This window comes from Anolis sagrei, chromosome 6, assembly GCF_037176765.1.
Source record: "Anolis sagrei isolate rAnoSag1 chromosome 6, rAnoSag1.mat, whole genome shotgun sequence".
In the NCBI taxonomy this organism is placed as follows: domain Eukaryota; kingdom Metazoa; phylum Chordata; class Lepidosauria; order Squamata; family Dactyloidae; genus Anolis; species Anolis sagrei.
The window spans coordinates 2,714,905-2,742,024 of record NC_090026.1 but is presented as its reverse complement, the minus strand read 5'-3'; the positions used below and the strand labels follow the sequence as shown (position 1 = coordinate 2,742,024).

Genomic DNA, 27,120 nt, shown 5'->3' with positions numbered 1-27,120 from the left:
AAAGGGCCTGAGGCTGTTAGGAATGGTGGGAGTTGGACTCCAAAACACCTGGAAGGCCCAAGTTTGCTCACGCCTGGTGTAGATGCATCTTCAGTTAAGCCCAGCCCGTGCTTGAAGTATCTGTCTTATTTGATTTGCAGTTTCCTTATCTCTATATACCTACAGCAGTGGGAGGGGCTGCATCTCTATTGACTGATTCAGTGACAATTTAGAATGGTCAGGGAGGGACAAAGTTGGCCCGTGCTTGAAGTATATGTCTTATTTGATTTGCAGTTTCCTTATCTCTATATGCCTACAGCAGTGGGAGGGGCTGCAGCTCACTTAACTGACTCAGTGACAGTTTAGGATGGTCAGGGAGGGACGAAGTTGGCCCGTGCTTGAAACATCTGTCTTATTTGATTTGCAGTCTCCTTATCTCTATATACCTACAGCAGTGGGAGGGGCTGCAGCTCACTTGACTGACTGAGCGAAAGTTTAGAATGGTCAGGGAGGGACGAAGTTGGCTTGTGCTTGAAGTATATATCTTATTTGATTTGCAGTTTCCTTATCTCTATATACCTACAGCAGTGGGAGGGGCTGCAGCTCACTTGAATGACTCAGTGACAGTTTAGAATGATCAAGGAGGGACATTGTTGGCCCATGCTTGAAGTATCTGTCTTATTTGATATGCAGTTTCCTTATCTCTATATACCTGAAGCAGTGGGAGGGGCTGCGGCTCACTTGACTGACTCAGTGACAGTTTAGAATGGTCAGGGAGGAACGAAGTTGGCCCGTGCTTGAAGTATCTGTCTTATTTGATATGCAGTTTCCTTATCTCTATATACCTACAGCAGTGGGAGGGGCTGCAGCTCACTTGACTGACTGAGCGAAAGTTTAGAATGGTCAGGGAGGGACGAAGTTGGCCCGTGCTTGAAGTATATATCTTATTTGATTTGCAGTTTCCTTATCTCTATATACCTACAGCAGTGGGAGGGGCTGCAGCTCACTTGACTGACTCAGTGACAGGTTAGAATGGTCAGGGAGGGACGAAGTTGGCCCGTGCTTTTGTCCTCTTGGAACCGGACTCTTAAGTCAATCAAGGGATCACCTGCATACCTACGTTATGGGTGTCTTAAGTCCAAAACACCTGGAGGGAGGGCCAAAGTTGGCCCGTGCCCGCTGTACAAGATGGAAGCAAGAAGCATCGGATTGAATGTTTTGGGCTTTTGCACGATGCTTTTGGCCCCGCTTTCTTTCAGAAGTCGTTGTCGATGTCCCATACGTCCCCGCTCAAGGCGTTGGCGGCTCCTTGCAGTGTCCAGGTGACCAGGGCCAGCTGCCGGCGGAAGAGGGCCTCATCAAAGGTCTCGGGGGCCTCCCGCAAACGCCCCACGTGCTCTAGAAGGGCCCCCAACGTGTGGGGCCCTCGGCCGTGCAGGATGTGCCGGAAAGGGGTCTCCGTCACCGCCACGTATTGCGACAAGAAGTAGAACTCCACCTGCAGAGGGAGAGAAGGGCACGCAGGTAAGGGACGGGCACACCTGGCTTGGAATTTGGGTCCAAATTATAATCCGTCCTCGAGTTACAAACATCCGACTCATAGTTAAGAACATTTCTGAGACAACAGGAAGTGAGAGAGAGCTTCCCATCGAAAGGAGAGCACACGCTGAATGTGAATTAACATTGCAATGCGGCAGCTAAAAAAGCCAATGCAGGACTGGGAATCAGTTGCATTAAGATCACTATTGACCAAAAGGTCATGAGTGCAAAGCCAGCCCGGGTTGGAGTGAGCTTCCAGCCAATTTGTGTAGCTTGCTGTCAACCTTTGCAGCCTGAAAGACAGTTGCATCTGTCAGATAGGAAATTTCGGTACCAACTAATTTATGACGCCATAAAAATCTCCAGCAAGCATGCAAAGAATGAGGAAGTACTCCATCGGTGTCACAAGGGGACGGTGAAGCGACCTTTGCAGCTGTTGCATCTGTCAGGTAGGAAATTTCGGTACCGCTTATGCGGCGAGGCTAATTTGCGATGCCATAAAAATCTCCAGCAAGCATGCAAAGAATGAGGAAGTACTCCATCAGTGTCACAAGGGGACGGTGAAGCGAACTTTGCAGCTGTTACATCTGTCAGGTAGGAAATTTCGGTACCGCTTGTGCGGCGAGGCTAATTTGCGATGTCATAAAAATCTCCAGCAAGCTTGCAAAGAACGAGGAAGTACTCCATCAGTGTCACAAGGGGACGGTGAAGCGACCTTTGCAGCTGTTACATCTGTCAGGTAGGAAATTTCGGTACCGCTTATGCGGCGAGGCTAATTTGCGATGCTATAAAAATCTCCAGCAAGCATGCAAAGAATGAGGAAGTACTCCATCAGTGTCACAAGGAGACGGTGAAGCGACCTTTGCAGCTGTTGCATCTGTCAGGTAGGAAATTTCGGTACCGCTTATGCGGCGAGGCTAATTTGCGATGCTATAAAAATCTCCAGCAAGCATGCAAAGAATGAGGAAGTACTCCATCAGTGTCACAAGGGGACGGTGAAGCGACCTTTGCAGCTGTTACATCTGTCAGGTAGGAAATTTCGGTACCGCTTATGCGGCGAGGCTAATTTGCGATGCTATAAAAATCTCCAGCAAGCATGCAAAGAATGAGGAAGTACTCCATCAGTGTCACAAGGGGACGGTGAAGCGACCTTTGCAGCTGTTGCATCTGTCAGGTAGGAAATTTTGGTACCGCTTATGCGGCGAGGCTAATTTGCGATGCCATAAAAATCTCCAGCAAGCATGCAAAGAACGAGGAAGTACTCCATCAGTGTCACAAATGGACGGTGAAGCAACAGCTCCCCTGGTGGCCAGAATACCCTCATGAAAAAGCTGGAATGTTAAATAGCCTCTCTGTGTCTGTCTATGGCACAAATAAATAAATAAATTCTAATATCCAGACCAAAGTTGGCCCGTGCTTGAAGTATATGTCTTATTTGATTTGCAGTTTCCTTATCTCTATATACCTACAGCAGTGGGAGGGGCTGCATCTCTATTGACTGATTCAGTGACAGTTTACTTCCACTCTATTCTTTGTAATGTACTACAGTTAGGCAGAAAAATATGAAATGAAGATATATGTGTTGTTCATTCGTTCAGTTGTCTCCGACTCTTTATGACCTCATGGACCTGCCCACGCCAGAGCTCCCTGTCGGCCGTCACCACCCCCAGCTCCTTCAAGGTCAGTCCAGTCACTTCAAGGACTGGAAGATATATGTACATATAGAATAAGTAACCTTCGGCTTGAGTCTGAGTGGACCACTAGCTGAACACGACCCAACAGTGTGGTGCCTTCCTTTATGGCAGCAGGGGGTTGGACTGGATGGCCTTTGGGGGTCTCTTCCAGCCCTACCACCCTGTGGGAGCCCTCACCCGCATGATGCGGACGTTGTACATGCGCAGGAGGCGCTCGTTGTGCTCCTCGGAGCTGTAGATCTCCTTCCGCAGCTTCTCCGCCGCCCGCGTGTAGTCTCCCCGGGCTGAGTACATCCACTGCAAGGTCAGCCCACGGCTCTGGAGAGGCAAAGGGAGAGGGTCAGGTCATGGTCTTGGAGGGCAGGACAAGGTGGTCAGCCACAGCAGGGTGAATCAGAGAAGCAAAGTATGGGGAAGGTTGAGGAACCATTGGGTTGTCCCTAAGCCAAAAGCATTCACATCTGTCCTTGCGCTGTGCTACTCTGCTGCTGAGTCTGCATGCCCAGTGTGGAACACATCTCACCACGCTAAAACAGTGGATGTGGCTCTGAATGAGACATGCCGCATTATCATGGGGTGTCTGCGCCCTACACCACTGGAGAAATTACACTGCTTAGCCAGTATTGCACCACCTGACATCCGCCGGGAAGTAGCAGCCAATAGTGAAAGGACCAAGGCAGAGACATCTCCAGCTCATCCCCTGTTTGGGTATCAGCCAGCACGTCAACGACTTAAATCTAGAAATAGTCTTCTAAGATCTACAGAGACACTCGCTGGAACACCTCAGCAAGCGAGAGTCCAAAAGTGGCAGGCTCAAACCCAGAACCTCAACCAATGAGAGACTCCCCCCTGGGCACACGGGAGACTGGGCGACTTGGAAGGCGCTGAACAGACTGCGCTCTGGCACCACGAGATGCAGAGCCAACCTTCAGAAATGAGGTGGAATCCACGACATGCGAGTGTGGAGAAGAGCAAACCACTGACCACCTGCTGCAATGCACCCTGAGCCCTGCCACATGCACAAGGGAGGACCTTCTTGCAGCAACACCAGAAGCACTCCAAGGGGCCAGCTACTGGTCAAAGGACATCTAATCAACTACCAAACTCACACGTTTTGTATTTTGTCTGTTTGTTTGCTTTGTTCTGTTAGAAATGTAATACAATTGTCTGGTTGTCCTGACACAACAAATAAAAAGCATTCAAGGCTGCAGATGCAGGAGTTGACCACTAGGGACAGTATTGCAAAGGAGAACACATCTGGGAATCACCAAGAGAGAATGGGATGACATCTATTATTATTGTTGTTGTTATTGTTATTTTACTGACACAAAAACACAATATGTCACAGCAAACAAGATCTATATGCTGAATTTCGTATCACAAAATCACAAGTCGAACTATTACAGTATCATCATCGTTACTACTACTACTAATCTATATAAATAAAAAGGTAATGTTCGTTTGTGGGATTAACACAACTCAAAAACAACTGGGAAAATTGACACCAAATTTGGACACAAGGCACCTAACAACCCAATGTATGTCCTTCACTCAAAAAAAATGCTTTTGTCATTTGAGAGTTGTAGTTGCTGGGATTTATAGTTCACCTAAAATCACAGAGCATTCTGAACCCCACCAACGATAGAATTGGGCCAAACTTGGCACACCGTTCTCCCATGACCAACAGAAAATACTGGAAGGGTTTGGTGGGTAGTGTCCTTTGGTTTTGGAGTTGTAGTTCACCCACATCCAGAGATCACTGTGGACTTAAACAATGATAGTTCTGGCCCAAACTTGGCAGGAATACTCAATATGCCCAAATATGAACACAGATGGCGATTAAGGGAAATAGACCTTGACATTTGGGAGTTGTAGTTGCTGGGATTTATAGTTCACCTACAATCAAAGCGCATTCTGAATTCCACCAATGATGGAATTGAACCAAACATGGCATACAGGACTTCCATAACCAACAGAAAACACTGGAAGGGTTTGGTGGGCTTTGACCTTGAGTTTGGGAGTTGTAGTTCACCTACATCCAGGGAGCACTGTGGACTCAAACAATGATGGATCTGGACTAAACTTGATACAAATAGTCCATATCCCTAAATATGAACACAGATGGAGTTTGGGGGAAATAGACGTTGACATTTGGGATTTGTAGTTACTGGGATTTATAGTTCACCTAAAATTAAAGAGCATTCTGAATCCCACAAACAACAGAATTGGGACTAATTTCCCACAGAGAACCCCCATCATGACCAACAGAAAATACTTAAGGCCATCCAGTCCAACGCTCTTCACCAGGGCAAGAAAATGTAATCAGAGCCCTCCTGACAAAGAGCCTGGTTTAGGGGATGCTGGGAGCTGTAGTCCGGAAGAGAGTGTGGATCTGCTATCCTGTGTTTTGTTTGCCAAGGGGAGTCATTTTGCGCATGTGCTGTAGCGTTTTTTTGCTTTTTGGGTGGCTTTTTAAACCCCTTCTGCTGTGTTTTTATGAGTGATGGTTGTTAGGAATTGTGGGAGTTGGAGTCCAAAACACCTGGAGGGAGGGCCCAAGTTGGCTCTCACCTGCCCTAGACCTACCTGGACCCCTTCCTTACCTTCAGTTGGGGGCTGTACTCATTGAAGCGCCCAATGTGTTGCAAGAGGACATCCCCGTAGCACCAATAATCCAGGGGCAGGAGGTGGTCGTGGGTCATCTTGATCAGGAGGTGACCCACCACTTCGGCCACAGTCTTGGCCACGGCCGGGAGTCGCCCGTAGAGAGCCCGGTTGAGGTTGTCGTAGGTGTCCAGCATCGTGTTGAGGAATGGGTACGGCCGGGAGTCCTGCGGAATAGGTCGAGGAGCTTCAGCTAAGGGTGCGTCTACACTGCAGAATTAATCCAGTTTGACACCACTTGAAGTGCCATTGCAAGTCCTTAAGATTCTCTGCCCAAGAGTGCTGGTGACTCACCAAACTGCACCTCCCTGGATCCCATTGCATTGAGCCATGGCAGCTCAAGTGGTGTCAAACTGCATTCATTCCACAGTGTAGACACACCCTTAGTCCCCATTGAGCCCCAGATTGTTGGGAAACAGGGATTCTCACCTCGGCGAAGGAAAATTCCACGGCAGGGACACCCCCAAAAGAGGTGAAGGCAAAGGCACTGCTGTCCATAGGAATGGGCTGGATCCTGACCCAAGGAGGAGGTTTTGGAAAATGGGCCATCCAACGGAGAAAGAAAAGGAAATTAATAGAAATTGAATACTAAGAACCAGAAAATATGGCCAAGAAAACCTGGTGACGAGTTCACTTTATGATTATCATAGGATGGAAATGACTTCTAGGCACACAACTACGACAAATTTGGAAGTATGGTGTATTTATGCCCATTCCCTTTAAGGCAGCCATCTTTTTTTACAGCCACATTCAAATTCCAAACACTAACCATAGAAAGTGAAAATCTAAATTATGGATATCAAGTATGGTGTATTAATGCCCATACCCTTAAAGTATGGGATATTGGTGCCCATTCCCTTTAAGGCAGCCATCTTTTTTTACAGCCCCATTGAAATCCCGCTCTCATTATATTACATTATAATGGTACAGCCATAGAAAGTGAAACTCTAAATCATGAATATCAAGTAGTGGGTATTTATGTCAATACACTTGAAATACGTTATATTAGTGCCCATTCCCTTTAAGGCAGCCATCTTTTTTTACAGCCACATTGAAATTCCACACACTATCCATAGAAAGTGAAACTCTAAATCATTAATATCAAGTATGGTGTATTGATGCCCATACCCATGAAGTATAGGATATTGGTGCCTATTCTCTTTAAGGCGGCCATCTTTTTTTACAGCCACATTGAAATTCCATACACTATCTATAGAAAGTGAAACTTTAAGTCATGAATATCAAGTTTCTAAATTATGGATATCAAGTATAGTGCATTGATGCCCATACCCTTAAAGTATGGGATATTGGTGCCCATTCCCTTTAAGGCAGCCATCTTTTTTTACAGCCACATTGAAATTCCACACACTAACCATATAAAGTGAAAATCTAAATTATGGATATCAAGTATGGTGTATTGATGGCCATAACCTTGAAGTATAGGATATTAGTGCCCATTCCCTTTAAGGCAGCCATCTTTTTTTACAGCCACATTGAAATTCCACACACTATCCATAGAAAGTGAAACTCTAAATCATGAATATCAGGTATGGGGTATTGATGCCCATACCCATGAAGTATAGGATATTGGTGCCCATTCTCTTTAAGGCGGCCATCTTTTTTTACAGCCACATTGAAATCCCACTCTTATTATATTACATTAGAGTGGTACAGCCATAGAAAGTGAAACTCTAAATCATGAAGATCAAGTAGTGGGTATTTATTTCAATACACTTGAAATATGGTATATTAGTGCCCATTCCCTTTAAGGCAGCCATCTTTTTTTACAGCCACATTGAAATTTCACACACTATCCATAGAAAGTGAAACTCTAAATCATGAATATCAAGTATGGTGTATTGATGCCCATACCCTTGAAGTATAGTATATTGGTGCCCATTCCCTTTAAGGCAGCCATCTTTTTTTACAGCCACATTGAAATCCCACTCTCATTATATTACATTATAGTGGTACAGCCATAGAAAGTGAAAGTCTAAATCATGAATATCAAGTAGTGGGTATTTATGCCAATACACTTGAAATATGGTATATTAGTGCCCATTCCCTTTAAGGCAGCCATATTTTTTTACAGCCACATTGAAATCCCATTCTCATTATATTATAGTGGTACTAAGTGAAAGTCTACATCATGAATATCGAGAATGCCAAATTGATGCCCATACTCTTGGAGTATGGTATAGTGGTATCCATTCCCTTTAAGGCAGCCATCTTTTTTTACAGCCACATTAAAATCCCATTCTCATTATATTACATTATAGTGGTACAAAGTGAAACTCTACATCATGAATATCGAGAATGCCAAATTGATGCCCATACCCTTGGAAGTCTGGTATATTGATACCCATTTCCTTTAAGGCAGCCATCTTTTTTTACAGCCACATTGAAATCCCATTTTAATTTTCCTTTATTCTAATATCACATCATTTGAAAAAGGAAATGCTGAAACTAATTAATATCAAAATCTCAGTCTTTCTGCCTGATTTCACACATCTCCTGAACTCCAATTTTGATCAATCAATCAATATAACAAAATTAAGAGCAATAATTACACTTCATTCTCCCAACGCCGGCCTTGTTCGGTCATCTGCTCAAAGATGCTTTGTCCGCTGCGGTTCGGACTATCGACCTACAGAAAACAAGCCAGGCATTGGACGTTTGAACATATGTTTTGATACAGAATCTGACCACCAAACCCTCCTGGATCCATAACCTGTAGGAAATCTGCTTTTTTAGCCTTTAAACATGTGCTCTTTTTGGACTACAACTCCCGTAACCCACCTGTCTGATGATGCTTTCAATGAGGCCGATCAAAGCCGGACTGGTCTTTGCGAAAAATTTGTCGTCTCCTGGAATGAGAAAGTAAACAGGCTTGAGGGTGCGTCTACATTGTAGAATTGATCCAGGTTGACACCACTTTAACATGTCCTGGATCAATGCTATGGGATCCTGGAAGTTGTAGTTCTATAAAGGTCTTTCACTTTCTCTGCTGAAGAGTGCTTTCCCGAACTACAAATCCCAGGTTCTCTACTCACCCAGAACAGCATTGTCCAGACTGATGTAAGCGGCTGCTTTCAGGTGCAACATTGTGAGATATCCCTGCAAAACAACAACAACAACAACAACAACACAAAACAATGAGAGACCCTGCCCCAAAACACAACTGGGTTCCACATTTCAACCGTTTCTGCTTTCTGACCGTGATCCAGTCCATAATGCATCCAATAATTGTAGGATATTCGTGCCATGCTTTGCATTTGGGGAAGTGCCATGTTGAGGACTACAACTCCCAGAATCCCGATTCTGCTCACCTCGAGCCATTCAGTGGAGCCCACGCTCCCAAAATCCCCTGCATCCCAACTGACGAAGAGCAAGCTCCTCCGTAGCTGGAATCCTATGCCATTGGAAACAAAATGTGCCTCGTTATTTCCCAAAATTAATTAGCAAACTCATAATAAGTCATTTGCTAACACATACTCTCCACTTGGACCTCAAATCAAGACTTAATTGGCCCATTTACCTCTAAATGTTACATTTATGCCCATCCCCTTTAAGGCGGCCATCTTTTTTGACTGCCACATTCTATTTTTTGTTTATTTTTCCAGTGGTGGTGTGAGTCACACCTTTTACACCTTCGATCAAATGATGATTTACCTCCAAATGTTACATTTATGCTCATCCCCTTTAAGGCGGCCATCTTTTTTGACTGCCACTTTCTATTTTTTGCTTCTTTTTCCAATGGTGGTGTGAGTCACCCACACATTTAACACCTTCGATCAAATGATGATGGTAGGTTAATGCCATTCCCTTTAAGGCGGCCATGTTTTTTGACAGCCACATTCCAATTTTGGTTTCTTTTTCAAAGTTAATGTGAATTACCATCATGATTTACACCTCCAATCAATTGCCAATCAAAGCACTCACCTATAAATTGTACATTTATGCGTCTTGCCTTTAAGGCAGACATCTTTTTTGACTGCCACGTTGCAAATTTTGGGTTTCTTTTCAATGTTGGTGATTCACAACAACATTTGCTCTTTCAATCAGATGCTAATTAAGCTTTCCCCCTGTAAATGGAATATTAATACCCATTCCCTTTAAGGCGGTCATCTTTTTTGACTGCCACATTCCAAAATTTTGATTTCTTTTCAATGTTGGTAATTAACCCACAGCATTTGATCCTACCAATCAAATGCTAATTGGTCATTTCTCTTGCAAATGGCACATTCCTGCACATCCCCTTTAAGGCAGCCATCTTTTTTTACTGCCACATTCCAAATTTTGGATTTCTTTTTAATGTTGGTGATTCACCACAGCATTTGCTCCTCCAATCAAGTGCTAATTCAACCATTTTGTCTAAATAGAATATTAATACCCATCCCTTTAAGGTGGCCATCTTTTTTGACTGCTACATTATAAATTTTGATTTTTTTTCAATGTTAGCGTGGATCTCCTTGTATTGGCTTACCATTCCTCACCATGGCAGTGAACGTACGGGCCAGTTCTAGTAAAATGGCTGTGCCCACTCCAGATCGGGCGGCTCCCGGACCCAGAGAATCCCGTTGGGCACCCACAATGACATAGAGATCTATAGGAAAAGAGACAAAGCACAGAGAGTAGGAAATCCTGAGAGCAGGCTGTGGTGAAGTGTGAGTTTTAACCTACAGTTATTTATAATTATATATGGGTGTTCAAATGGGTAAATATTTAAAATAGCATAACTGGGGGATGGTAGCCAGCTTAGCTCACTTTGAGCTGAGTTGCCATGGAAAGGGGCGGAGCCAACTGCCACTTGGCAGGGCAGCCATTTTAAAACAGTTAGTCTGTAGTCAGCCAGTTACAGGGAAGGCTGGTTCTGTTGTGTGTTGAGAACTGGAAAGGTAGTCTGTAGTCTAAGAACTAAAGAGAAAGGCTGATTCTACAGTGTTGAGAATCAGGAGGGTTTAGGCTTTTAGCCTGTGTAGTTTAGATAGATCAAGATGACTTATTTAGGATAGAAAGTAGTTAATGAGTAGAAAGAGTGAGAGAACCCTAATAAGAATCTTTACTGCAACAGAAATAACATAAGGAAAGAATAAGCTTGTGCCTGTTAAAGTCATTTGTTAAAGTCATCTGTTAAAGACAAAGATGTGCCTTCCATCTCAAGTACAGAGAAGCATCCCGAGCTCTGAAGATCACCTGGGAAGGAATCCCACTGGAGCATTGCAGCGCACCCAAATACCTGGGAGGAGTCACTCTGGACCATGCTCTTACCTACAAGAAGCACTGCCTGAACATCAAGCAAAAAGTGGGTGCCAGAGACAATATCATACGAAAGCTGACTGGCACAACCTGGGGATCACAACCAGATACAGCGAAGACATCTGCCCTTGCGCTGTGCTACTCTGCTGCTGAGTATGCATGCCCAGTGTGGAACACATCTCACCACACTAAAACAGTGGATGTGACTCTTAATGAGACATGCCGCGTTATCACGGGGTGTCTGCGCCCTACACCACTGGAGAAATTACACTGCTTAGCCGGTATTGCACCAACTGACATCCGCCGGGAAGTAGCAGCCAATAGTGAAAGGACGAAGGCAGAGACACCTCCAGCTCATCCCCTGTTTGGGTATCAGCCAGCACGTCAACAACTTAAATCTAGACATAGTTTTCTAAGATCTACAGAGACACTCGCTGGATCACCTCAGCAAGCGAGAGTCCAAAAGTGGCAGGCTCAAACCCAGCACCTCAACCAATGGCTGATACCAAATGAGAGACTCCCTCCTGGGCACACAGAAGACTGGGCGACTTGGAAGGCACTGAACAGACTGCGCTCTGGCACCACGAGATGCAGAGCCAACCTTCAGAAATGGGGCTACAAAGTGGAATCCTCGACATGCGAGTGTGGAGAAGAGCAAACCACTGACCATCTGCTGCAATGCAACCTGAGCCCTGCCACATGATGCACAATGGAGGACCTTCTTGCAGCAACACCGGAAGCACTCCAAGTGGCCAGATACTGGTCAAAGGACATTTAACCAACTACCAAACTCACAAGTTTTGTATTTTTCTATTTGTTTGCTTTATTCTGTTAGAAATGTAATATAATGGACTGGTTACTCTGACACGACAAATAAAAAAAATAAAAAAAATAAATCTGTTAAAGAAAGAAACGCATTTCGAAGGAAAATAAGTTCAAAACCTGTTTAGTAAAAGGAATAGTTCTCTTAAGAGTTGTTTTATGAAACGTGTTAAATGTAACCTCTGAAGAAATGTGCCCCTAAGAGCTAAGAAACATTGAAACCATCAAGCTTCTTCTCTACTTCAATAAACTTGTTACAGTTTCTTCTAAAGCCGAGTCTCTGTTACAAATACTTTCAAGTTAAGCCGCGCTACATATTGAAGAAAGACCAATTCAATATTACAAGCTAATAGCTTGTAATATTGAATTGGTCTTTCTTCAATATGCAGCGCGGCTTAACTTGAAAGTATTTGTAATTGTGGGAGTTGAAGTCCAAAACACCTGGAGGGCTGAAGTGGGACCGTGCCTGCTTTAAAGTCTGAACTCTAGAGCAGACTCACATCAAGAACAACTCTGATAAAGGGGCCGGGTCCCATGCCACTTACCCGGCTCATAGCGTCCTTCGATGCACCCAAAGATGTTGTTGATCATGACGGACCTCTTGACGTTTTGGACCCCCAGCTTCAGAAGGAAACCCGGTTCCCCTGGACCCAGTTGGTAGGGGATGCTGGGTATCCGGCCCTTCCAGGACTGGGGGGCCGGGGGGCCAGTCAGGGGCCTGCAAAGAGAAAGAAGTGGCTCCCCATAAGCAGGCTGCACCCCGAGAAACTAAACATCCCATCATCCACCCCAACGTTCCTGGAACGTGCCTGGTAGGATGAAAGGATATCCTATCCCATCACCCACCCCAGCGCTCCAGGGGAAATGGCGCCTCTCACTTTAGAAGGTGTCCAATTGGTGGAAAGGGTAACCTATCCCATCACCCACTCCCATGATCCACAGAAAACTGTATTTGGAAGATGTCTGCTTGAAGAAAAGGGATAACCTATCCCATCATCCACTGTAATGCACACAAAACTGTATTTGGAAGATGTCTGCTTGAAGGAAAGGGGTAACCTATCCCATCATCCACTGTAATGCACACAAAACTGTATTTGGAAGATGTCTGCTTGAAGGAAAGGGGTAACCTATCCCATCATCCACTGTAATGCACACAAAACTGTATTTGGAAGATGCCTGCTTGAAGAAAAGGGGTAACCTATCCTATCATCCACTACATAGAAAACTGTATTTAGAAGGTGTCTGGTTGAAGGGTAATCTATCCTATCATCCACCCCAATGCACAGAAAACTATATTTGGAGAGTATCTGCTTTAAGAACCTATTCCATCATCCATTGCACTGCACAGGAAATGGTATTTGGAAGATGTCTGCTTGAAGAAAAGGAGTAACCTATCCCATCATCCCTACTGCACAGAAAACTGTATTTAGAAGGTGTCTGCTTGAAGGATAATCTATCCCATCATTCACTCCAATGCACAGAAAACTGTATTTGGAAGGTGTCTGCTTGAAGAAAAGGGTAACCTATCCCATCATCCACTCCACTGCACAGAAAACTGTACTTGGAAGTTGTCTGCTTGAAGGGTAATCTATCCCATCATCAACTCCAATGCATAGAAAACTATATTTGGAAGGTGTCTGCTTGAAGAAAAATGTAACCTATCCCATTATCCACTGTAATGTACAGAAAACTGTACTTGGAAGATGTCTGCCTGAGGAAAAGGGGTAACCTATCCCATCATCCACTGCACAGAAAACTGTATTTAGAAGATGTCTGCTTGAAGGGTAATCTATCCCATCATCCACCTCAATGCACAGAAAGCTATATTTGGAAGGTGTCTGCTTGAAGAAAAGTAGTAACCTATCCCATCATCCACTGCACAGAAAACTATATTTAGTAGGTGTCTGCTTGAAGGGTAATCTATCCCAGCATCCACTCCAATGCACAGAAAACTATATTTAGAGGGTGTCTGCTTGAAGGAAAAGGAGTAACCTATTCCATCATCCATTGCACTGCACAAGAAATGGTATTTGGAAGATGTCTGCTTGTAGAAAAGGAGTAACCTATCCCATCATCCACTGCACAGAAAACTGTATTTAGAAGGTGTCTGCTTGAAGGATAATCTATCCCATCATTCACCCCAATGCACAGAAAACTATATTTGGAAGGTATCTGCTTGAAGAAAAGGATAACCTATCCCATCATCCACTCCACTGCACAGAAAAATGTACTTGGAAGTTGTCTGCTTGAAGAGTAATATATCCTATCATCCACCCCAATGCATAGAAAACTGTACTTGGAAGTTGTCTGCTTGAAGAAAAAGGTAACCTATCCCATCATCCACTGCACAGAAAACTGTACTTGGAAAATGTATGATTGAAGGGTAATCTATCCCATCTTCCATCTCAATGCACAGAAAACTATATTTGGAAGGTGTCTGCTTGAAGGAAAGGATAACATATCCCATCATCCACCCCATGCGCCAAGGAAAAAGCAAGCCTCTCACCTGGGAGGTGTTTGGTTGGACAAAAGGGTATCCTTTCCCATCATCCACCCCAATGCCCCAAAGGAAATGGTGCCTAGGAGGTGCCTGCTTGGCAGAAAAGGGTAATCCAACCCATCATCCACTCACACTCACCTGAGCAGTCGTGTGGCCACTTCAGTGCTGATGGGATGAGCAGGGATTTTGGGGAGCCCCGAAGACTGGACCGGAGGAAACTGCGTGTGGTTGAAGGATGGGAAGCCCGGGCTGTAGGGGTCCCCAGCCCCCATGTGGACCTGCAAGGATTTATCATCATCATCATCATCATCATCATCAGACTCATTTGAGGGACACCAAGCAGGCTTCACGTCCACCATTCTGCAGGGCCTGCCTATGCGACGCCTTTCCCCCACACAAATTTCTCCCGAGACCCCATACTCACGTGTCCATAAATGCTTATGTTCGGGGGCAATCCCAACTTGCGGGGGTCTTGCAGGACATCAAAGGGGTCCGGGTAAATGAGGACTCCTCCGGCTTGCGCAGCCTCTGCATTGGCCACCTAGGGGGGAAAACACCCAAAACACTGGATTTCCCCATAACAATAATCCTAAAACACATATAAATCAACTGCTGTGACTCTCTGGTCCCATTGTGGTAATTAATTTTCCCCAACTCTTCAAAATAGTATTTTTTCCCATCCCCTTTAAGGCAGCCATCTTTTTTGACAGGCACAACAAATTGCTCCTGCTTATGTCGCCACCTAGTGGACAGAGGTGGAATAGCAGCACAACATTTCAAACACTAAAGTGTATTTTTCTGGATCGTAATACAAGATAAGGTGGCCAAACTCACCTTTTCTGCATAGCTGATCTCCCCGACTCGGACGATGACCAGATGACCTTGGGGGTTGACCCCACGCTGCTTTAGGACAGCAAAGTCCTTTTGGCGCCCATAGTTTGCATAAACCAGGTTACCCTGTGGACAAACAGACTTCACATAGGGTTGCCACATTCAAAATTAACCAGGGCTCATATGCATTTAATATCCTGTAGCAGTCATTTCAAAATAATTCGTTTTCACTCCTTTTAACCCAACGTCTTGCTAATATTCCAAATCCTGTGCATCACTATGTCTCCATCTAGTGACCAGAGACGGAATTACAATTCATTATATATCTATGTCATCCATATCTTCCAGCTTGCAGAGGAATTCAGTGCATGGCCATTATTATTATTATTTCATATGCATTGCTCACCATCTATTTTAATTAATTCCCTTTTTAAATAATGATAGTTTTGGCAGGGACATTAATACGGCATCACTGTTCCAACTTATTATATATCTCTGTATCTGAATCTATGTCTTCCATATAGCTCGCAGAGCAACGAGCAGACCATGTGAACATTATTATGCCAAAGACAGTCTCCATGATCTATTTTCATTCATTCTCCTTATATATAACAACTAACTTGGGGACCCGGCGCTGCCCAGGGTATTTGAGAAAGGAATTGTGTATCAAGTTTGGTCTTTATCTGTTATTTATATGGCTTGCAGTGGTCTCAGGAAGTTAATGAAGGTAGTGTAAGTCCCATCATCTGTGGTCCATCCACCTCCAAACTGCACCAGGATGGGCAGTGGGTCATGGGGGCTCTGTGTGCCAAGTTTGGTCTTGATCAGTCATTGGATGAGGGTCACAGTGGTCTCCGAAAGTGAGTGAAGGTACTGCAAGTCCCATCAACCTTAGTCTGTTCTCCCTCAAACCTCACCAGAATGTTGAGTTGGCCAAGGGGGCTCTCTGTGCCAAGTTTGGTCTTTATTGGTATTTGGATGAGTGTCGCTGTGGTTTCAGGAAGTGAGTGAAGGTACTGCAAGTCCCATCATCCATCATCCGTCCTCTTCCAAACAGCACCAGGATGTAGAGTGGGCTCTGTGTGTCAAGTTTGGTCGTGATCGATCATGATCAGTCATTAGATGAGGTTTGCAGCAGTCTTGGGAAGTGAGTGGAGGTACTTGAAGTCCCATCATCCATGGTCTGTCTTCCTCAAAAGTGCACCAGGATGTAGAGTGGGTCATGGGGGTTCTGTGTGCTAAGTTTGGTCTTTATTGGTCTTCGTTGGGGGCCCCAGTGGTCTGTGGGAACCGATGGGTTTGAAAGTACTACAAATCCCATCATCTCCTGTCCGTCCTCCCTCAAACCTCCCCAGGATGTAAAGGGGGTCATGAGGGTTATGTGTGCCAAGTTTGGTCCAGGATCGTCACCCGTGCTGGTCACAGTGGCCTGTGAAATTGGCAGCCAATCAGAAAGCTGCCACATACACTGTCCGCATAAAAACAGATCCTTGGGCATAGCTTTGTCCCCATCTAGTGGCCAGAAATAGAAGTACAATCTATCTCTGTGCATAATGAGTTCCTTAAAAACAAAAGAACCAATGAACGAAATCACACCAAATTTGGCAACAAAACGTCTCACAACACGAGTGACCTTCACTCAAAAAATTATGATTTTGTCATTTGGGAGTTGTAGTTGCTGGGATTTCTGGTTCACCTACAATCAAAGAGCATTCTGAACCCCACCAATGATGGAATTGAACCAAACGTGGCGCACAGGATTCCCATGACCAACAGAAAACACCAGAAGGGTTTGGGAGTTGTAGTTCACCTACATCCAGAGAGCACTGTGGACTCAAACGATGATGGGTCTGGACCAAACTCCGCACGAATATTCCATATACCCAAATATGAACACAGGTGGAGTTTGGGGAAATAGACCTTGACATTTGGGAGTTGTAGTTACTGGGATTTATAGTTCACCTACACTCAAAGAGCATTATGATGCAACGATGGTATCGAACCAAACTTGGCACACAGAACTCCCTTGACCAACAGAAAATACTAGAAGGGTTTGGTGGGCACTGATCTTGAGTTTTGGAGTTGTAGTTTACCTACATCCAGAGAGAACTGTGGACTCAAACAGAGCATTTGCCCAGGACTTTTGGAAAGTGTCAAGTTGGGATTTGGACCAAACTTGGCACAGATAGTCAATATGCCTGCATGTGAACACAGATGAAGTTTGGAGAAAATAGACCTTGACATTTGGGAGTTGTAGTTGCTGGGATTTATAGTTAATCTACAATCAAAGAGCATTCTGAACCCCACCAACGATAGAATTGGGCCAAACTTCCCACACAGAACCTCCATGACCAACAGAAAATACTATATATGATACACACACAAACACACATATACATGTATATGACAGATATAGTATCATAGACTTGAAAGGGACCCCTAAAGGAGGACAATTATATGTTGCATGTTCCAGAGGAAGCAAACCAAACAATCTCCACATCAACACTGGCAAAGAAACAGAAAGAAATAACTGTTTACCCACAAGCTTAAAGAAATTACATCTATTAGAAACCAACACTTTCTCATTACTTTCTTTTCCAGATCACCAGACTGGGCCACAGCAACGCGTGGCAGGGGATAGCCAGTTCATTATATATCTATTTATGTCATCCATATCTTCCAGCTGATAGAGGAATTTACTGAGTGCACAATAATTATTGTGATTGATTATTTGCTCTCTAGTTAAATTTATTCTCCTTTGAAATAAAATAATGTGGCGGTCAAAAAAGATGGCCGCCTTAAAGGGGATGTGCAGAAACGTGCCATTTGCAAGAGAATAGGTCAGTTAGCATTTGATTGGAGGAGCAAATGCTGTGGGTTAATTACCAACATTGAAAGGAAATCCAAATTTTGGAATGTGGCAGTCAAAAAAGATGGCCGCCTTAAAGGGGATGGATATTAATATTCCATTTACAGGGGGAAAGCTCAAATTGCATTTGATTTGAAGAGGTAATGTTGCTGTGAATCACCAACATTGAAAATAAATAAAAAATTTGGAATGTGGCAGTCAAAATATATGGCTGCCTTAAAGGGGATGGGTATTAATATTCCATTTACAGGGGGAAAGCTTAATTAGTTTCTGATCGGAAGAGCAAATGTTGCTGTGAATCACCAACATTGAAAATAAAAAAAATTGGAATGTGGCAGTCAAAAAAGATGGCCGCCTTAAAGGGGATGAGTATTAATATTCCATTTACCGGGGGAAAGCTTAATTAGCATCTGATTGGAAGAGGAAATGTTGCTGTGAATCACCAACATTGAAAATAAATCAAAAATTTGTAATGTGGCAGTCAAAAAAGATGGCCGCCTTAAAGGGGATGGGTATTAATTTTTCATTTACAGGGGAAAAGCTCAAATAGCATTTGATTGGAAGAGGAAATGTTTCTGTGAATCACCAACATTGAAAATAAATAAATAAAAAGGAATGTGGCAGTCAAAAAAGATGGCCGCCTTAAAGGGGATGGGTATTAATAGTCCATTTATGAGGGAATGGTTCCCACCTAGTGGCCAGAGATGGAATTACAACCCTTGATCTCTATTTTGCATTCCAGGTAAGAGGGATGATGGGACATTACCGTGACGCTCCCAGAGGCGCTGTAGGGGCAGTAGACTTGGGGGTCCCCGAGGGGCAGTTTCTCCAGAACGGCCCCATTGGCATCTACACGGTGCAGGAAATTCGGTTGCCGCCTGGTAGAGATGGACACAAGAAGACTTTCAGGACCCCCACCCAATGTCCAGTCCCCCCAAAGCTTGGTTGACCTCCACTAACCAGTTGGGGACTTGGAGCCCCACGTAATGGCTATCGGTCCAGCTGTGGTCCAGGCCGTAAGAGGCGAAGGCGTCCAGGACTTGGCGGGAGAGAACGTCCAGGCGAGACGAGCCAGGCGGGTGGGGGGCTTCGCTCATTTTCCTAGACGAGAGGAAGAGGAAGGGTCATCAATTAAGAGCATGGGGATGGAGACCTTCCCTCGTCCAGGGGTGGTCTGCATCTCCCTATCGGTTGAGCACCGTATCCGTTCTGGGTTTTAGTCCGAACTGTAAAGTCGCTTTCCAAGTCTCTGGTCTCTCTCTCCATCCAAATGGCCCCAACCCATTGGGGATGGCATTGTAAAGTTTGGACTAAATACTGGAGCGGATATCCCACTGGGGCAATACAATCCGCTCTGGGTTTTAGCCCGAACTGTAAAGTCGCTTTCCAAGGCTCTGATCTCTCTCTCCATCCAAATGGCCCCAACCCATTGGGGATGGCATTGTAAAGTTTGGACTAAAAAGTGGAGTGGATATCCCACTGGGGCAATACAATCCGCTCTGGGTTTTAGCCCGAACTGTAAAGTCGCTTTCCAAGACTCTGATCTCTTTCTCCATCCAAATAGCCCCAACACATTGGGGATAGCATTGTAAAGTTTGGACTAAAAACTGGAGCGGGTATCCCAATTGGGCAATACAATCCGCTTTGGGTTTTAGTCTGAACTTTAATCTATCTGAGAGTCTGATCTCTCTATAAACCCAAGTGGCCCCAACATATTGGGGATAGCTCTTTGAGAGTTTAGACTGAAACCTGGAATGGATATCTCACTGGGGTACAATTTGCTCCGAAATTTAGTCTGAACTGTAAAGAAGCTGAGAGTGTGATATCTCTATCCACTTGAGTGGCTCTAACACAATGAGGCTGGATCTGCACCACCATATAATCCAGTTCCTCTGAAACGATTATCCAGATTGCCTGCTTTGAACTGGACTATATGAGTCTACACTGCCATATAATCCAATTCAATGAATATAGATTTTATATAACAGTGCATATGGGGCTTGAGTATGTATTTTGAAGTTTGGACTGAAATCCGGAGCGGATATCCCACTGGGGCAATACAATCTGCTCTGGGTTTTAGCCCGAACTGTAAAGTCGCTTTCCAAGACTCTGATCTCTCCATCCAAATGGCCCCAACCCATTGGGGATAGCATTGTAAAGTTTGGACTAAAAACTGGAGTGGATATCCCACTGGGGCAATACAATCCGCTCTGGGTTTTAGTCTGAACTTTAATCTATCTGAGAGTTTGATCTCTCTATCCACCCAAGTGGCCCCAACATATTGATCTTTTTATTCATCCAAGTGGCCCCAACATATTGGGGATAGCTTTTAAAAACTTTGGACTGAAACTCGGAGCAGATATCCCACTGGGGCAATACAATCTGCTCCGGGTTTTAGTCCGAACTATAAATAATCTATGTGAGAATCTGATCTTTCTATCCACCCAAGTGGCCCCAACACATTGGGGATAGCTTTTTAAAAGTTTGGACTGAAACTCAGAGCGGATATCCCACTGGGGCAATACAATCCGCTCTGGGTTTTAGTCCGAACTGTAAATAATCTATGTGAGAGTCTCATCTTTCTATTCACCCAAGTGGCCCCAACACATTGGGGATAGTGTTTTTAAAGTTTGGACTGGAGCCCAGAGTGGATATCCCACTGAGGCAATATAATCCGCTCCGGTTTTTAGTCTGAACTTTAAATAATCTATGTGAGAGTCTCATCTTTCTATCCACACAAATGGCCCCAACATATTGGGGAAAGCTTTTTAAAAGTCTGGACTGAAACTCAGAATGGATATCTCACTGGGGCAATACAATCCGTTCTGGGTTTTAGTCCGAACTATAAATAATCTATGTGAGAATCTGATCTTTCTATTCACCCAAGTGACCCCAACATATTGGGGATAGCTTTTAAAAAGTTTGGACTGAAACTCAGAATGGATATCTCACTGGGGCAATAAAATCTACTCCGGGTTTTAGTCCGAACTATGTGAGAGTCTCATCTTTCTATCCACACAAGTGGCCTCAACATATTGGGGATAGCTTTTTAAAAGTTTGGACTGAAACTCAGAACGGATATCTCACTGAGGCAATAAAATCTGCTCCGGGTTGTAGTCCGAACTGTAAATAAGCTATCAAGGTGAATCGAAGTTACTCTTTCCAAAACCCCAAGGCTGGCTGGACCCTCGTTGAAGGCTGTGGACCCCTTGTCCCTATGTTCCCCTTTCCCCCTCAGCAATGGGTGGTGCCATGTGTGGGAGACCCCTCACCGGATGGTCTCGTCGATCTTCTCCTCGTTGAGGTACTTCTGGAACATCTCCCGCAGTTCGGCCCAATACATCGGGGGTCCGGGCGGCTTGTCCGCAGCTTCGAAGGGGCTCTCGTCGTTGGGCACGACCAGCAGGTCTCCAGGTGATGGACAGGAGGAACCTCGTGTGGAGACATAGCCCAGAAGGAACCCTGGGAAGAAGCCATCAAGAGTCAATAGCAGGCTTGGACAAATTTGGGTCCTCCAAGCTTGGACACCCATAACATGGGTATGCTGATGATCTCTTGATTGACTTAAGTGTCCGGTTCCAAGAGGACAACAGCACGGGCCTAGTTTGCCCAGGACTGGTCAATACTTGGATGTTGCAGGAGGAAGGACCATGCTTTGCTCACCCACAACAAAGACGAAGAAGACCATCAAGATGATGCTGACCACCACCTTCCACCTCTCTGGCCACCATGGGCAACGGGTCACTGCGTCCATGGGTTTCTCACTAGTGTTGCCCAACGGAGGAAGGGTCTCCTCGGTCTCCACCACCTTCATCTGCAGCCCCTCGGGATCTCCTTCAGCTTCGGCCGGGTTTCGGTAAATGGTGTAGGACCGCCTAGGTGGCCTCTTGACCTTCTGGAGCAAAGACAGAGGCCATCACCAGGATGGAGAAGAGGAAGAGCCCATCATCCACCCATCCCTTTGTGCCTTTCACTTACCCCAAGCTGCGGTTGCCTCTGAGCTCTCCAGAAGTCCATGGTGTCTTCAAGGGTCCACCCTTGGCCCGCCCTGCACGAGGAGCAAGTGTCACGTCGTCGCACGATCGTGGTGCGAGACGTGACGGGCACGACCCGATTATCTGAGGCTCGGACCCAAAGGGTTCTTATCAGCGCCTGCAGACCTCCAACCCTGATGACGTTGGCTTTGCCTGCCTTTGAGGAACGTATAGCTTGTCTCCTGCCGCAATGGGGTTTGGTGTAGAAAGCCCATGAGTTGGGAGGGGCACCCAAAGGCCATCCAGTCCAACCCCATTCCATCTCAGATACACAATGCTCAAAGCCTCCAAAGGAGAGTCCACCATAATTCTGAGTTGGAAGGAGCACCCAGAAGCCATCTAGTCCACCCCCATTCTGCTTTGGAGACACAATCCAAGTCCTCCCAATAGAGGGTCATCCAACCTCTGCTTAAAGACCTCCAGAGAAGGAGAGTCCACCATACTTCTGAGTTGGAAGGGGCACCCAAAGGCCATCCAGTCCAACCCCATTCCACCTCAGATACACAATCAAAGCCTCTGCTTAAAAGCCTCCAGAGAAGGAGAACCCACCATAATTCTGAGTTGGAAGGAGCACCCAAAGGTCATCTAGTCCACCCCCATTCTGCTTTGGAGACACAATCCAAATCCTCCCAATAGACGGTCATCCAACCTCTGCTTAAAGACCTCCAGAGAAGGAAAGTCCACCATACCCTGAATCCCAGAGTTGGAAGGGGCACCCAAAGGCCATCCAGTCCAACCCCATTCCACATCAGATACACAATCAAAGCCTCTGCTCAAAAGCCTCCAGAGGAGAGTCCACCATACTTCTGAGTTGGAAGGGGCACCCAAAGGCCATCTAGTTCACCCCCATTCTGCTTTGGAGACACAATCCAAGTCCTCCCAATAGAGGGTCATACAACCTATGCTTAAAGACCTCCAGAGAAGGAAGTCCACCATGCCCTGAATCCTAGAGTTGGAAGGGGCACCCAAAGGCCATCCAGTCCAACCCCATTCCACCACAGATACACAATGCTCAAAAGCCTCCAGAGGAGAGTCCACCATACTTCTGAGTTAGAAGGTGCACCCAAAGGCCATCTAGTCCACCCATTCTGCCTTGGAGACACAATCCAAGCCCTCCCAATAGAGGGCAAGCCAACCTCTGCTTAAAGACCTCCAGAGAAGCAGAATCCATCATAATTCTGAGTTGGAAGGGGCACCCAAAGGCCATCTAGTCCACCCCAATTCTGCTTTGGAGACACAATCCAAGTCCTCCCAATAGAGGGTCATCCAACCTCTGCTTAAAGACCTCCAGAGAAGGAATGTTCACCATACCCTGAATCCTAGATTTGGAAGGGGCACCCAAAGACCATCTACTCCACCCCCATTCTGCCTCGGAGACACAATCCAAGCCCTCCCAATAGAGGGTCATCTAGCCTCTGCTTAAAGACTTCCAGAGGAGGAAAGTCCACCATACTCTGAATCCTACTGTTGGAAGAGGCACCCAAAGGCCATCTAGTCCACCCCCATTCTGCCTCGGAGACACAATCCAAGCCCACCATACTCTGAATCCTAGAGTTGGAAAGAGTACTCGAAGGTCATCTAGTCCAACCTCATTCTGCTGCAGAGACACAATCCAAGTCCTCCCAATAGAGGGTCATCCAACCTCTGCTTAAAGACCTCCAGAGAAGGAGAATCCACCATACTCTGAATCCTAGAATTGGAAGGGGCACCTAAAGGTCATCTAGTCCACCCCCATTCTGCTGCAGAGACACAATCCAAGTCCTCCCAATAGAGGGTCATCTAGCCTCTGCTTAAAGACTTCCAGAGGAGGAAAGTCCACCATACTCTGAATCCTACTGTTGGAAGAGGCACCCAAAGGCCATCTAGTCCACCCCCATTCTGCCTCGGAGACACAATCCAAGCCCACCATACTCTGAATCCTAGAGTTGGAAAGAGTACTCGAAGGTCATCTAGTCCAACCTCATTCTGCTGCAGAGACACAATCCAAGTCCTCCCAATAGAGGGTCATCCAACCTCTGCTTAAAGACCTCCAGAGAAGGAGAATCCACCATACTCTGAATCCTAGAATTGGAAGGGGCACCTAAAGGTCATCTAGTCCACCCCCATTCTGCTGCAGAGACACAATCCAAGCCCTCCCAATAGAGGGTAATCTAGCCTCTGCTTAAAGACCTCCAGAGAAGGAAAGTCCACCATACTCTGAATCCTAGAGTTGGAAGGGGAACCCAAAGGCCATCTAGTCCACCCCCATTCTACTGCAGTCACAATCCAAGCCAACTCAATAGATAGCCATCCAGCCTCTGCTTTAAAAACTCCAGAGTCCACTATACTCTGAATCCTAGAGTAGGAAGGAGCACCCAAAGACCATCTAGTCCACCCTCATTCTGCAATCCAATCCCTCCCAATAGAGGGCCATCCAACCTCTGCTTAAAGACTTCCAGAGAAGGAGAATCCACCATACTCTAAATCCTAGAGTTGGAAGGGGCACCCAAAGGCCATCCAGTCCAACCCCAAGAGGATGATGGGTCTCGTATTCCTTTGCACAACTGGAGGGTTAGCGGAGGGGAAGGTTTGCCATTCTCCCACGTACAGCATTCCAGGTCTTCTCTCTCCTCCATGCTGGTTAAATATTACCTTCCTTGGGGCTGTAGGCCGGAGAGAACTAAGGCCTAACTGCCCCACAGATCCCTCTTTCGCCCCGCTCTTCCATGTCCATTATTTGGGAGCATCATTCTACACTCCAATTAACACAGTTTGATACCTTTACTCGCCATTGCTCAGTGCTATGGAAGTTCCAAAACTTCCAGAGAAGCAGACTCTACCATTCTCTGAATCCCAGAGTTGGAAGGGACCCCCAAAGTCCATCTAGTCCGACCCCATTTCTGCTAGGCAGCAAGGCTTAGTCGAACTACAACTCCCAGGACTTCATCGGCATTGATCCATGGCAAACTTACTGACTCTGGAGGAGACCGGCCTGCGCTTCCAAGCTCCCTTTGGCCTCTTCTTCTTCCTCGGCTGCTGCGCTGCTCCTCCCTCCCGGGTCAAAGTGACTCCTAGGTCGCTGACCCCATTCATAGAGGGAAGGTCAGCAAAGATGGCAAAAGTTCCTTTTTTCGGACACCAGTTGACCATCATGACAGTGGGACTCTGGAAGGCTGGCCTCCAAATATATATACATATACATATGCATATACATATGCATATGCAGATGCATATACATATACATATACATATATATGTGTGCATACATACATATACGTATACATATGCATATATGTGTGTGTGTGTATGTATGTGTGTGTGTGTGTGTATATATATATGTACCGAAGGTCTGCAACATGCTAGCTATGGGGATACTGGGACTTGGAGTACCTTTAAATCCCTTTGCAGCCTCCCTATATACAAGAAATGAGACCACTTTAATTGCTGTGGCCAAATGCAATGGAGTTGTAGTTTGACGAAGTCTTCTGCCCAAGAAGTGCCTCACCAAACTACAACTCCCATCACTCCATAGCATTCAGACATGGCAGTTAAAGTGGTGCCAACTGATTCTATGGTGTAGATTATTATTATTACTATTCTTATTAAATTTATTTATATCCTGCTTTATCTGTCCCAATGAACCTTTTGGCATCACCCAATCAAACAATCAATCGATGGTTCTATGTGATATACAATCCTGGGAGTTGTAGTTCTGCAAGGTCCTTTGCCTTCTCTGCTAATGGACTCTGGTGCTTGGTCAAACTACAACTCCCAAGATTTCATAGGCATTGAACCATGGCAATTGGTTCGATGCTATAGAGCTCCATGGGATACAACCCTGGGAGTTGTAGTTCTGCATAGCCTTCTGCCTTTTATGCTAAGGGATGCTGATGTTTAGTTGAACTACAACTCCCAGGACTTCATAGGCATTGAACCATGCATAGCAATTGGTTCGATGCTATAAAGCTCCATGGGATACAACCCTGGGAGTTGTAGTCTGCAAGGTACTTTGCCTTCTCAGCTAAAGGACGCTGGTGCTTAGTTGAACTACAACTCCCAGGACTTCATAGGCATTGAATCATGCATGGCAATTGGTTTGATGCTATAGAGCTCCATGGGATTCAACCCTGGGAGTTGTAGTTCTTCAAGGTCCTTTGCCTTCTCTGCTAAAGGACACTCGCGTTTAGTCGAACTACAACTCCCAGGACTCCATAGACATTGAACCATGGCAATTGGTTCGATGCTATAGAGCTCCATGGGATACAACCATGGGGGTTGTAGTTATGTCAGGTCATTTGCCTTCTCTCATAGGCATTGAACCATGGCAATTGGTTCGATGCTATAGAATTCCATGCGATACAACCATGGGAGTTGTAGTTCTGCATGGTCCTTTCCCTTCTCCCCTAAAGGACGCTGGTGCTTAGTTGAACTACAACTCCCAGGACTTCTTAGGCATTGAACCATGGCAATTGGTTCGATGCTATAGAGCTCCATGTGATACAAACCTGGGAGTTGTACTTCTGCAAGGTCCTTTGCCTTCTCTCCTAAAGGACGCTGGTGCTTAGTTGAACTACAACTCCCAGGACTTCATAGGCATTGAACCATGGCAATTGGTTCGATGCTATAGAGCATGATGGGATACAACCCTGGGAGTTGTACTTCTGCATGGTCTTCTGCCTTCTCTGCTAAAGGACGCTGGTGTTTAGTCGAACTACAACTCCCAAGACTCCATACACATTGAACCATGCCAATTGGTTCGATGCTATAAAGCTCCATGTGATACAAACCTGGGAGTTGTAGTTCTGCATGGTCCTTTGCCTTCTCTTCTAAAGAATGTTCGTTCTTTGTCAAACTATAATTCTCAGGACTCCATAGGCATTGAACCATGGCAATTGGTTCGATGCTATAGAGCTCCATGGGATACAACCATGGGAGTTGTAGTTATGTCAG

The 27,120-nt window shown here is 45.4% G+C and overlaps 1 protein-coding gene across 2 annotated transcripts; it reads right to left on the bottom strand.

Moving 5' to 3' along the window:
• On the bottom strand, positions 1–25,222 carry TFR2 (transferrin receptor 2). 2 transcript variants are annotated; one of them, XM_060779824.2, is made up of 19 exons: positions 25,143–25,222; positions 22,136–22,205; positions 21,821–22,052; positions 21,430–21,619; positions 19,118–19,258; positions 18,924–19,035; positions 15,292–15,414; positions 14,882–14,998; positions 14,596–14,735; positions 12,503–12,675; positions 10,363–10,482; positions 9,206–9,288; positions 8,930–8,993; positions 8,676–8,743; positions 8,447–8,523; positions 6,306–6,390; positions 5,816–6,043; positions 3,390–3,530; positions 1–1,477 (listed from the first exon to the last, which is right to left on the bottom strand). In XM_060779824.2, exons 2-19 carry the CDS (start codon positions 22,172–22,174, stop codon positions 1,235–1,237), a joined length of 2,376 nt encoding a protein of 791 aa, XP_060635807.2. In that variant the 5' UTR covers positions 22,175–22,205; positions 25,143–25,222; the 3' UTR covers positions 1–1,234. The 2 variants fall into 2 exon arrangements, with proteins under 2 accessions (XP_060635807.2, XP_060635808.2); XM_060779825.2 differs by having other exon boundaries at positions 21,821–22,049.
• Between the last annotated feature and the right edge of the window lie 1,898 nt (positions 25,223–27,120).